Source organism: Plodia interpunctella, chromosome Z, assembly GCF_027563975.2.
Source record: "Plodia interpunctella isolate USDA-ARS_2022_Savannah chromosome Z, ilPloInte3.2, whole genome shotgun sequence".
In the NCBI taxonomy this organism is placed as follows: Eukaryota; Metazoa; Arthropoda; class Insecta; order Lepidoptera; family Pyralidae; genus Plodia; species Plodia interpunctella.
The window spans coordinates 13,112,208-13,125,060 of record NC_071324.2 but is presented as its reverse complement, the minus strand read 5'-3'; the positions used below and the strand labels follow the sequence as shown (position 1 = coordinate 13,125,060).

General features: G+C 36.5%; 2 protein-coding genes across 2 annotated transcripts in view; one reads left to right on the top strand and one right to left on the bottom strand.

Annotated features, from left to right (window-relative positions):
• LOC128682856 (probable cytochrome P450 303a1) overlaps nucleotides 1-12,853 on the bottom strand; it is a 108,508-nt gene that overhangs the window by 19,800 nt on the left and 75,855 nt on the right. The gene's annotated exons all lie outside the window — the stretch shown is intronic.
• On the top strand, nucleotides 19-1,469 carry LOC128682860 (uncharacterized). Its single transcript, XM_053767816.1, has 3 exons — nucleotides 19-162; nucleotides 287-465; nucleotides 1,133-1,469. The coding sequence occupies exons 2-3, from the start codon at nucleotides 305-307 to the stop codon at nucleotides 1,329-1,331; spliced, it is 360 nt and encodes a 119-aa protein (XP_053623791.1). The 5' UTR covers nucleotides 19-162; nucleotides 287-304; the 3' UTR covers nucleotides 1,332-1,469.

Here is a 12,853-nt window from a genome sequence, read left to right as displayed (position 1 = left end):
CTATAACCATAAAGAGACTTTGTGTTTTTCAAATGCATGAAATGTCAAAAATGTCCGTCAACAAACAATGAACCGATGAAATTTAGTTTTTTTCTATCTTATGATTGTGAATATTTTATACAAAAACGCCAAATTTAATTTTTGTAACATCTATTTGTAAATGTAATTGTTTTTTCATTAATAATTCATCTCCTTCTAGTCTTGTCCAAACCTTTTATTTGGAAAAAAAAAACGTTTGTGTTTCTAATGCAAGTGGAGTACATAAACGGCAATCTTACACTTCCAGATATAAATCACAACAGCCATGGCGAAGACGAAGGACTTGTCGCACAACACTGGCGAGATACTGATATCAGCACTGAAGAAACTTATGAAAAACACGGGGTGGACTACGCGGACGATCATCAAATTCATCAAAATGGAGTACCGCGTCTCAGACCCCAAACTTAGCAAGAAAGTATCCAGGTGACATTGCTCTTTTAAAATCATCAGGCGTGATTAGATCGTACGCTTACACTACGAATAGTGGCAACGAGATTATGATTTGTTTCCGAATAAGACTTTAAAACACTCCATTAGATTTGTTATGTACGAATGGCTAAGGTGCTCTCTAAATTCTTATTTATCAAGCATCAAGGCTGTGGGCCGCTTTACGGAATTGTAAAGGTTAGTATGATTAAATCATGTTAGACCTTGATTGAATAATCCCTGGACGCTACGCAGAATCTTAGTCTGCAGAGCTTGCCCTTTTTAAACCTTGGCACCTTTCTTGATAACTAAACATTCCGTTTGGCGGCATCTCTCTACTTAGGTACCCCATGCACGGTCCAGAATCATTGTCCTAGGTGATAGCATCGATCATTTCAGTCATTAGAGCTTCTCATGTCTTAACAGCGACATTCGGTAATAAAATTCTGAGCTCTTGCCAACGTCGCCTGAGGTTTTAGAAATAAATAATCAGGTTCGGAATGATGATAAGAGACTAGAATAGCGGAGTCCTAGTGCCCTGGAGCGTGGCCCTTATGAGATCTACTTTTAATAATTATTATGGATACCCAGGCGCCGGTCACTAGATTTCCAATTGAACTGGATGTCAAGCAGGTTAATATAACCGTAACTTATGTCCTTTCAGAGCGTTAAAACGAGGTGTTAAGCTTGGCCTGATGCAAGTGAAGAATGGTCGTTACCGTCTGAACGAGATGTCTGGTCTGGCGCGGCAGATGAGCGTGCGACATCTGCGTCTGCGGCGACGCGACTGTCGCGACTGCGAGCGGTCTAAACCAACGGCCCTCCGCATAAGGAGTCGCACGCCTTCTACACTATTTTATTAAATTTCTGAGTTAATCTGTTGGCTTTCCTTAATAGCTGACTTTGAGTCAATATGAACATAAAATCATGGCATGGATGAGGATCCCTTGAATAATTTATAATAATATAATAATAGTTATTTATTTTACGTAAAAACCCGTACATTTGTACATTTACATATGTAAAATAAATACAATGTAATTATCTAAATCAAATAAAGTAAAAATAAAGCCACAAGGCGTATTTTCAGAGACTTACAATAAATCATTTTTTGTTAGGTTCCCGATATGCTGTGATCCAATACCGCATCATCAGGCTTGTCAAGTCTTTACAAATTACTTTAAGAATGCTATTACTAGAGTCACGCAATCTGTCCCAGAAGGAAGACATACGTGACCTTATAATAGCAAAGAAATCGCAAAGAATCGGGCCAAATCAAATAACTTCTTCAGAAATTGGGCCTTCACAGGCATTTTTTGGCATCAAAATATACACAGTAATTTCTCAAAAAGCTACAAACGACTGACATTTTGAAACGACCACCACACACGCCATCCAGGCAATATTAAATGTTTTAAGGTCTGGTGGACAGTGTTGCCTGTAGAGATCGTATCGTATCCATCTGGTCATCAGTTGGTACTCTTCCTTCCTGGACTTTGACGTCCAGGAACAGGACATAGCAAGATGACCTTCACGAAGATTACCAGCAGGATGACCTTCACGAAGATTACCAGCAGGATGACCTTCACGAAGATTACCAGCAGGATGACCTTCACGAAGATTACCAGCAGGATGACCTTCACGAAGATTACCAGCAGGATGACCTTCACGAAGATTACCAGCAGGATGACCATCACGAAGATTACCAGCAGGATGACCTTCACGAAGATTACCAGCCGGCGAGTAGAAAATAATCAAATACAATTGAACTCTTTAAAGATTTCTGGTTGCTTCCCGTGTTATGTGTGGGGGATATGTTTCATACTACCAAGCAGACCCACCTGGAAGGAAGTGGTCATCACAGTCTATGAATGCCTGCAAGACCATGGGTGTCAGAAAGACTTGGCTTTCACGACAGTATCCTGTACTATATTATCTCTTCAAACCGGAATACAACAGTGACGGCTCTCAACTATTTCTCGTTCATCCACCCCAGCAACCTTAAAACCAAATAATGTCCACCTCTGATAAAAACACTCTTTACTTAAAATTATAATTTACAACAATTTATTTATTATATGCTTAATGTACAGTTTTACATTAGTTTGTATAAAATGTATCTTTAAATATTTTGAGTAATATGTACCCGGATTGTTGCAAGTTTTGTCAACACAATCAAATCAAAAGTATATGCACCACCAACTTCCACCGCATTTATCTCTCTCTAATCACCGCTTGTTCTCGGAAACCTTTGGGGCTGTGACGCCGCAAACCCCAAATGCAGATGAGAGAGAGAGAGAGAGAATTCAAAGAGGCAGAATGTACCTAACTGAAATGTTAACCCGATGTTACCATAGGTTCATGACAAATTTGTAATAATTCCGAGAAGCTATTAAAGGGAATCTATAAATCGGTCTAGTCGGATATCAAAGTGCATATTTATTCCATTAATGGCTATGTTTATTAATAAATAATAATAAATAAATATATAGGGACAAATAACACGGATTGAGTTAGCGCCAAAGTAAAACTTTGTAAAAGTTCGAAACTTGTGTTATGGGATACTAACTCAACGATACTATATTCTATAACATATACATATATAGATAAACATCCATGACCCAGGTCAATCTGAAAAAGATCATTTTTCATGTTGACCTGACCGGGATTCGAACCCGCGACCTCCAGTGTAGCAGTCCGGCATGTTGACCATTAAACCACGGAGGTCGTCAATGAAACCAAATGAAACGTAGTGCGTCGGGCAGCAAGCTGAATGTCGAATATCATTTGAATTTGGGTATGTCTTGTCCAAACGTTCTTTTTTTTCACAGATTAGGTTTTTTACTTCCGTGCGAACGAGTGGTTTGCAATCTAATTCCTATCAGGGTTTTAGAAATAAATCACCTAATTGTGCACGCAGGATCAGCTCCCGACGAGGGAACTCCTTATCGGTTCGGTCATGGGTTTTTTAGATCTCTCCGACGACAATAAAAGCTTGTGGCAGAAATGATATTTTTGTGAAAAAAAATTGTTTCTTCTCTTTTGAAGCATGGAAAAAGGCCGATTTCACCGATGAAACTAACAGCGATTAGTTGAAGCTAATCTCGGTTTAGCCGAAAATCCAAGTTTGTAGTACCAGTTAGTATTTCACCAACATTAGTTAAGCGAAGTTCGCAAAGCCCTATTTCCACCGTTTAGACGAGTTTACATTATCGCCAAAAATCTCTTTAGAAATTATTAAGATTAAGATATGAATTTTCATTTTGTTGAATTTAATGAGGACATTGACACTAGGTTTTGATGTTCGTATATGTATATTCTGTTCGTAATCCAAGATTACGTGAGAGAGAAATTTTCGATTTCAGCCTTCACATATCAGCCTTGATGATAAAGTTTATAAACTAAAGTAAGTAACTAAATCATTAAACACATTTAGGATAGTATGTAACATATATTTGATTTATTTCTCTGTGGTCCATCATTTACCTATTATTTTGTACTTAGATTACAAAAGATTAATTCCTTCTTTCATAGATCTATTCCTCAGGCTTGGGGTCATTACGAGGAATTAAACACACAACAACATTTTTGGCACTATTAATGGAACGGTTTGCCATTGCCTTCCCCATTTCACACAGCAGCTAATAATCTACCAGTTTACAGGTTTCCTCACGATGTTTTCATTCATCGGAAGCAAATGGTGGTCAATTAAAACTCCCATACACGAGTCAATCTGGTATACAAACTCATGTGCCATGTATTCGAACCTGGGACCTTTCGATTTACAGGCGGACATCTTAATCATTACACCACCACCGCGACTGCTTCCGATGTAACTTAAGGTATGTTGCAGCGGTAAATTTTGCAACTTAATTTGAAATAAAATTCAAACAAATGTAGGTACATAATAACTTTGATGGAATCTTGTTAGATTCAAATGTGATTGCTTCAATTCAGTCACATACTTCCCTAGAATTCAATTTCAAGAAATTCGTTCAATGGAAATGCCCCGTTTTTAATTGGTACAAAACTACCCAGACTGCATACTTTCAGCGGGCGCTGCACACGGCTCGTAATTACATTCAGAAAATTTTCATCATTCAGAACCCGAGCAGCCAACCCAGCCAATACTTTTGTAAGTTCTTTTACAATTTTTTTGAAGTCTGAATATCGCTTTAAGAGTTTTCTATTAAGAACAGCTGTTTTATTTGCCTTTTCTGCAGTCAGGAGGTCGCTAAACAGACTCCGGGCTGGTGTAGAGAGATGTCACGAAAACCGAGTCAAGTAGAATTTATCCAGCAATAACTCGATTGCGATGTTATATAATTAATCTGTAGTTCTCCTGTGGTTCTGCCCCATCGCAACTACACTATGTCTTGCACTACGAAGTAGAAGCCAACGACAAGCGCTCAGCGTGGTCACACATTGCGTGAACAGCGGTATAGGGTACTTCTTTTTCAAAAATCAACACCCAATTTACTGAAAGATTGTATGAAATTCGTGCCTATTCTGTCTCTTCTGCTTTCGCAGAAAAACTCACGCGGGCAAAGCCTCGGGCAAAAGCTAGTACTTAATAAAAACAAGAAAACATAAAACGATAAATATAATTTGGACAAATGAAATACCCCAGTAATAAGTACCATCACATACCTACAACTAGTAAAATGCCAAACTACAAAATTAGAATATAAACAACAAACACTCAATGAATCGTTGCATCCAATTGGTTCGTTTACTTCACTCAGTAGTGTACTTATCAGAAGTTGCTCATTCCCCGTAAAATACACAAGATGTTCCGTGAAAGCGGGACATTTTCCAGGTAATTTACGGTACATTTTCCCTCTATTTAGTTTGCAATGAACTCGAGTATTGGACATAGTTCGAGCATTGAATATTGCAAATATTATGATGAGGAATTTTCTCTCGTAGATATTTGAAACGCTCAATAATCCGTCTGATATTACGAAGTGACGTCTATGAACGAAATACCTTTTAGAAAATATAATTTTAGACATTTTGTAACAATTTCAGGAAGTTTCATACTGTTATCGGATGAAGACGTAAGTATTTTTAACTTGCTGACTTTCGAACGGAATAAATATTGCACGATGCCACCTTGAGCTTAATACTTGTGTCTGCTGTGTGGAACTCGGTCTGCAGCTGGTATTTCAATTAGTTCAAGTTGACAGTTCGTGTTCAAATATTAACAGCTTTGTGATCATTATTCAAACCACTATCCTACTAATATTATAATTGGGAAATTTTGTTTTTTGTCAATAACACAACAAAATCTACTGGACGGATTGTCATGAAATTTGGTACACGGGTAAAATGTAACCTGGAATCACACATAGGATTCTTTTTATCCCGAAATTCCCATGGAAGTGAAACTCCGGGCGCAATTAGTCCTAACTAATATTATAAATGCGAAAGTAAATTTGTTTATTGGTTTTTTACCTCTTCACGCTTATCTACTTGACCGATTGTTATGAAATTTGGTACACGGGTAGAAAATAACCTGGAATATCATATAGGATCATATAGGGTACATTTTTTCCCAAAATTCCCACGAGAGCGAAGCCCGGGGCGCAGCTAGTATATAATAATCCGCGCTGTTACATAATGCTGGGGTGACTTCACGGTAGTGTGGAGCCTACCTTATACAACATCGAAAGTATTCCACAACTTCTTGAAACGGCAACGTTCCTATGAAACTCTAATATTCTGTTAGAGTTAATCCTCGAGGCGCACCCGTGTCGAAACTATTCCTCGAAGCGCACATCTCAGTTGCTCGAAGCGCACTTTTTACCAAGTAAATGGTGCGACTCCGCTGCACTGAATTGCAATGAAAAATCAGCAATGTATACCGAATTCGGCAAAGTTTAGTGGAAGATAGTGTGTAGTTGTCTGGAGGATTTGACGCCGACATATGTTGACGTACGTCTAAACTTCATACAATTTCTCATGGAATTAGTAGGTAGGTACTCCGAAGTACTTACTAAATCCATGATACGGAGCACCTACTAATTCCATGCAATTTCTACATCGTTCTACATTGATTGACGTCATCGGATGTCAACATGACGGCGACTGACCAATGAGAACGAGCTCTTATAGTTTGCTCGTACTTACTTATAGTAAACTAGCTTATGCCCGCGGTTTCGCCCGCATCTATTTCCCACAGAAACGGTTACTGTATAACCTTATCCCTACTTCAAACTACATGTATGCAAAATTTTAAGAAGATTGAGTAGACCTGAAGAGGAAAGGAACAACCTTATTTTTGCATTATTTTATAATATAAATATGATTTTATTTCAATCGTACGGTAGTAAACTGCCTGTTCTTCAGATGGATGGAATAGAATATTAATTGAAGACAGGTGGTGCGGTAATTAAGTTTTGCGGCAGATAATATAATCAATTAATTTCTCGAAGCACTAGGAACGAGGTTTCGTAAATGCCATATTAGAATGCACAAACTCGCGACATCCCTACGCAGAGACAGAAAACACCAAATATGTGTTGTTTTTTCAATTGAGAAATTAAAGTTTCTCTGAATATACATTTTTTTGTTTATAATTAATGACACTCACATTCTAAATTTATTTATTGTTATTTCACATAAATTCGTCGCACATAATGTACTTATATCAAGTCACAAGTTTCTGGCACAAAGGTGCCTAAGATGCTAGCTGCACTGCCACCATGAATGGCGATAGCTATCCTTTGCATCAGAAAAGAACAGAAGCGGGAGTCACCATTCTCGCGTTTCTGTGCCATATTACACTATGCCGTAACATCTAAGGTTATCAACGGCTTTGGGCACAAAATATTATAGTGTGGCTCCAAAGTAACGTTATCACTGTGATTTTCTTTTGGAAGTTTCTGTATTTAATATAAGTGAATTGTACAAAATAAGACTATATTATTTTGATTTCATGCTCACTGTGGCATACGGTTAGTACAAATTTTAGAGACTTTTTAGTAAAGATTGTTATATTGTGATGACCCTAGCAACATTCCTCTTGTGCCGGCACAATATCCCTCCCTACGGTTTACTTTGACACAAAGGGAAACTAAATTTGCCTGTGAGACATTCTCTACTACTAACAGTCGACAGATAGGGGCACGTAGGGGATAAAGAACTTGGTTGAAGTCACAGATACAAGAATATTGCTCTTATATATCTGTGGTTGAAGTATAAGACAATAGAAGTGTTTTTAAGACTTTTCCGGCAATTTTTTGAAAAAGCATGACATTCTTCCAAATTATATAGTAATACACAGTATTACGAGTACCCTTAGCGATTAGATCTCTCCATTGTAACTTTCAAACCGGAAAAAATTATGATCCCGTGGGAATATTATGTGGGCGATGCCGCGGGCAAAAGCTAATAATCCATATTTGATAAGATAAATCGGAAAGACTAAAACGGGAATAAAACGGATAAAACGGATAAAACGGGAAAGCGTAGCAGACAGGCGTCTGCTACGCTTTCCCGGTTAATGCACTGAGATGCTGCATGAATCTTGAAAACTTCAAATAGTTTATTTTTAACGCTGACCCGTAGTAAATGAGTGCTTTTTCAGTCCATTTTTCATGTCACAGGCCACTTTATGTCGCGGGCGGAGTCACGGGCAAAATGTTATGATAAAAATGCAATAACTAATGACACTGTTGACAACATTACTATAACATAATGCTCCATAGATTTCATAAGTACTTGGTACAACAGAGTACCTATAGGTACACTGTAAGTGAGCCGTTCATAGAATTAGTACGGCTCACTTAGCCACGTAGAGTTAGCACCAGCTCAGTCGCTTAGACGTTTGCCGACAGACAAAGCAAAACAACGAAGAAAGTATAAACGTTTCGACGTACGTTAACGCACGTCAATGTCAAAACGTATAGTATAGACAACTAGGTCGCGCGCCCTTCTAAATCTATTTTATGTAGACAAGTTTATTTGTTAGACAAATTAAAAAAACCCCCGACTTTCATTATACATTTCGCCACAACTTGTGAACGGGTGAACCGAATTTGTACAAACATGTCTAAGAACCACCGCATTAAAACTTGCTATCAAATAAAAAGAACCGCATCCAAATCGGTTCACATGTTGACGGGCTACGGTGCCACGTACACAGACAGACACACTTAGTTGTCAAACTTATATAACACCCCTCTTTTTTCATGGGGGGGTTAAAAATAACGGAACGTGACGTACTGCGTCGTCGCAACGCAATAGAGCACGACTCAGCTATGAGGCGTGGCTCTTACTGTCATCACCTGCAAACTGATGGACCTGAATGACGTTACAGATAATGTCCTATTATTGGTGAATGTGCACATCACAAATTTATCCGAGTCGACACGCTAAGAAGATTAACAACATAATAATAATAATTAAAATTAATCTCATTAGCAGATATAGTCTAATTTACCACCAAAACGTCGGGTTTACGTTATAATGAGAAAAGCAGTTAAAATGTTCGTTAGGTTAACTTTCCATTCAAAATTTCCGGCTACAACTCTGGATTGTTTAAAACTTTGTCGTTGCGAGAAGATTAGCGAATAATGACAGGTCGCAAAATGGAAAAGTACGCATTGTACAGAGATTTTTGTCATCGAAACTGATATTTTTAGACTGGCCGATAATATACTTATAGGAGCACTTAATATGGTTAGGATCAATACTAATAATTTAGTTTTAATTTTAGATTAATTTTGCTGTTATATTTAATTGTTTATTTTTAAGTAGTTTATGTTTAGTCTTCATAGTCGTACTCCTCAAGGCTGAGGGTCGTGGTCATTACGTGGAATTAAACACGCAACAACTTTTTTGCCACTAATAATGGAGTGGTTTGCCATTGCCTTCTCCATTTCACACACAAGTTAATAAACAACCTGTGTGCAGGTTTCCTCACGATGTTTCCCTTCACCTTAAGCAAGTGGTGGCCGATGAAAACTATATATACATGAGTCAGACTGGTATACAAACTCATGTGGCACGAGTAGGATTCGAACCTGAGACCTTTCAACCCACAGGCGGCCGTCTTAACCATTACACCACCACCGCTTCTTATGTTAAATAGTTAGTAGTTTTTATGTTAATATAATAGAATAAAACAATTTAAATAAATAATAACAAATAATATTACCTTAATGTAAGTATATTGCGTCATTCCGAAGAGGTAATTAAGATTGCTTATTTTTGTATTGGAATAATATAAGCCGATTTAAGCTGAGTGGGCCAAACACGGAACACAGAAAACGTGGAGATGTGGAGTAGGCGTGTCACACGTCTCAATGTTACGCGATTAATCGCCGCCGTTGTCTTAGCGCCGTAGTAGCACCCTGTCACTGAGTGAAGCGGTCCTTTTGCTAAAAACTAATGCAAAAAAAAGGACTGCCCTTTGTTTGAATTAGTTTTTCCGCGTAAAAGGGCTTAATATTCAATTTTAAAGAGTAAAAATTATAATAGAAGAAGAAATCTCAAGAATAGAGGTGCTTCATAGTTTTTTATTTTATTACTACCGCCATCTAGCGTGTAGGTGCTGAACTTTTTTTAGAAAAACAAAATAGTTTTACTCTCGTTGGATAACGTACCTTGTATGCTACAGTAAAGTAACTTTTGTACAGGGTACTAAGGCGTATTTTCGCTTAGCAGACTGTTTGATTTAGGCTATTTTGGGTTGAAGATATCCGACCAATCAAATCAAATGTTTACTCAGTCAGTTCAATAAATGCTTGTAGATCGAATGACCTAGTCCAGCAAATAATTATTTTTCATATTTCGCTTATTTTTTTATGAATATTTTCATGCGTAAATTTGTATTGTTCGAAAAAGTTAATACAAATCGAATATTAATATACAAAACACGTATATGATAAATGACTAAAAGTTAATACAAATCGAATATTAATATACAAAACACGTATATGATAAATTAATTCGCATTTTGTATATTAATATATAGTGAATGAATTTCGTTCATTTGAACGTTGTTTTATGATTTCACGGTGTTTATCATAAAACAAAGTTTAATGAAACGGAATATTCGATAACAAAATTAAATACAATAACGAGCTATTTATCTCATGGAATTGAGCTGATTTCACTCTCTTGTAGGTACGCAAAATAATTATCATTCCGTGCTACATTTGCGATCCAATTGCAGGGCCCTTACTACGGATTTTCATTGCATACGGAATACGTCAAGAGCTATCAAGAACTATTGCGTGGGATTCTTTTGTTTTGTTGATATCCTACTAATTGAGCGAACGAGCGAAGCGAGCGAGTCAACTATTCTACTTGGGGCGGAATAACATTTTTTGTATGTATGTTTGTAACGCGATAACTTTCGAACCGTTGGTCCGATTTAAATGAAATTTAAAAGATCCTACGTACGATCTGCCAATAGAATTTTTAAGTTTGTGGGGTATGAAATATTCAAAATTTTGTAAAAAATTATTACGTTCGTGAGGTCTAATTTCGCGGCGAACAACTAGTAGAGTGTAGAATTAAAAAAAAAACTATCTGTCTGTTTGTACATACTAAGTTCCGGAACTACTGGACGGGTTCGAATTACACTTATTTTTGTTATATAGCTATTAAGCTTGCATCTTTTGTATAGATATCGTTACGCTTTGTCTATACAGTTAAATTTATTTCCATAACATTGTGTTTATAAATATTTAAAACACTGAAGGTCTGGCACATCTGATATGGATTTCATATAGATGAGCTAAACTGATTCAGCATAAAGTTTTCCATTTTTTATCATTATAACTTGGCGCCCAAAGGAAAAACCCTCAATATATTGTTAGGCCACGCGAACGAAGTCGCGGGCATCCGCTAGAAGATATAGAAATACATTCGTTGGCTTTCATCGGCTCAATGTGCGCAAATCTGAATTCGAAATAATATCGATTAAGATTATAAGAACAATGTGCGGCCACAGCCCTGACCCGATTTGATACGCGTGGATCATTCTTAAAGCAGTGATTTAATCTCGATATATCTACCTATATTTTTACTACTAGATTGTCTAATACTTATAAACATGACAGCATATTTGAGACTTATCTAAAAACCCTTTAATATGGCTTGTGGTTAAAAGTAAATTACAATACATACCTTAAATTTGAATCACTATTAAAACGATTTTAATTAATATCTTATCTAGGTGTAGATTCGATTAACAATACTTAAGTCGTTATCGTGTCTCAGTAATATTTTTAATTACGTATCGAACAGAGTTACTATTGAAAAGCAATTTTGAAGTTAAAAGAATATACACCCAGGTAGGTAACGAATCCATGAGTATATCTGATACGCAACTACTTACGACGTACGCAACTTCGTATCGCAACTAATGGTAAGGTCCAGGATTGCAGTTTAGAAGCTGAACATATGTAAACCCGTGGTTAGGCCGGTATTATTAGATTTGAGTGAGGGTCTGCACTGCCGGCGCCGGCTTCAATATAAATATCGATTATCCCTTACACCATCAAAACATTTATTGCAAACTATTGGTGCTTTCGCCGTACTTATGAACGAAATAATAACAAAACTCATTTATAATATATCATTTATATATAATAATAAAGCCTTTTTATTTGCCTTTTAATTTTTTTTTTTTTTTTAATAAACATTTACATTGTTGTTCACTGTACATTTTTCGTAAACCAAGATTTATAGAAACCCCTCTATACGGGCAAGACCTCCTCTATATTGTTCCAAGCCTTTCTGTCCTTAGCTATCTTTATCCAGTTATTTCCTACTATCTTTTTTATATCATCTACCCATGTTTTCTTTCGTTTACTGACTTTTCTTTTTCCGAGTGGGAATATCATTTATATATATATATATATATATATATATATATATATATATATATATATATATATATATATATATATATATATATATATATAATTATTCATAAACTAAGCCTGCAGTTAACCCAATATTGAAAGCTGGCGCCGGTTTAGAGGCACTTTGGAAATTCTATAATATATAATAATTATATATATATATATATATATATATAATTATTCATAAACTATGCCTCCAGTTAACCCAATATTGAAAGCCGGCGCCGGTTTTAGAGGCACTTTGGAAATTCAATTTTTCTACGAGTAAGAATAAGCTGTAATTTATTGACCTGAATGTCTAAGTTACAGTTTTTCATATTCGAAAATAGTGTCACTATTTTTATTTTTATTATTTTCGAATCATTGAGTGCGGTCGTTCTCCAACTGGTTTTAAACAATATTAATAAAAGTCTTGCGTTACTGAGTGAGTGAGTCAGTGAGTGACTGACTGACTGACAGACAACGTACAGCCGAAACTACTGGACGTAGGAAGCTGAAATTTG

Excerpts from the sequence above, each read along its gene's own strand:
- LOC128682860 (XM_053767816.1), top strand. The coding sequence starts at position 305 with ATGGCGAAGACGAAGGACTTGTCGCACAACACTGGCGAGATACTGATA. Across the intron at positions 466-1,132 it reads CTTAGCAAGAAAGTATCCAG|AGCGTTAAAACGAGGTGTTA; the intron begins GTGACATTGCTC and ends ATGTCCTTTCAG.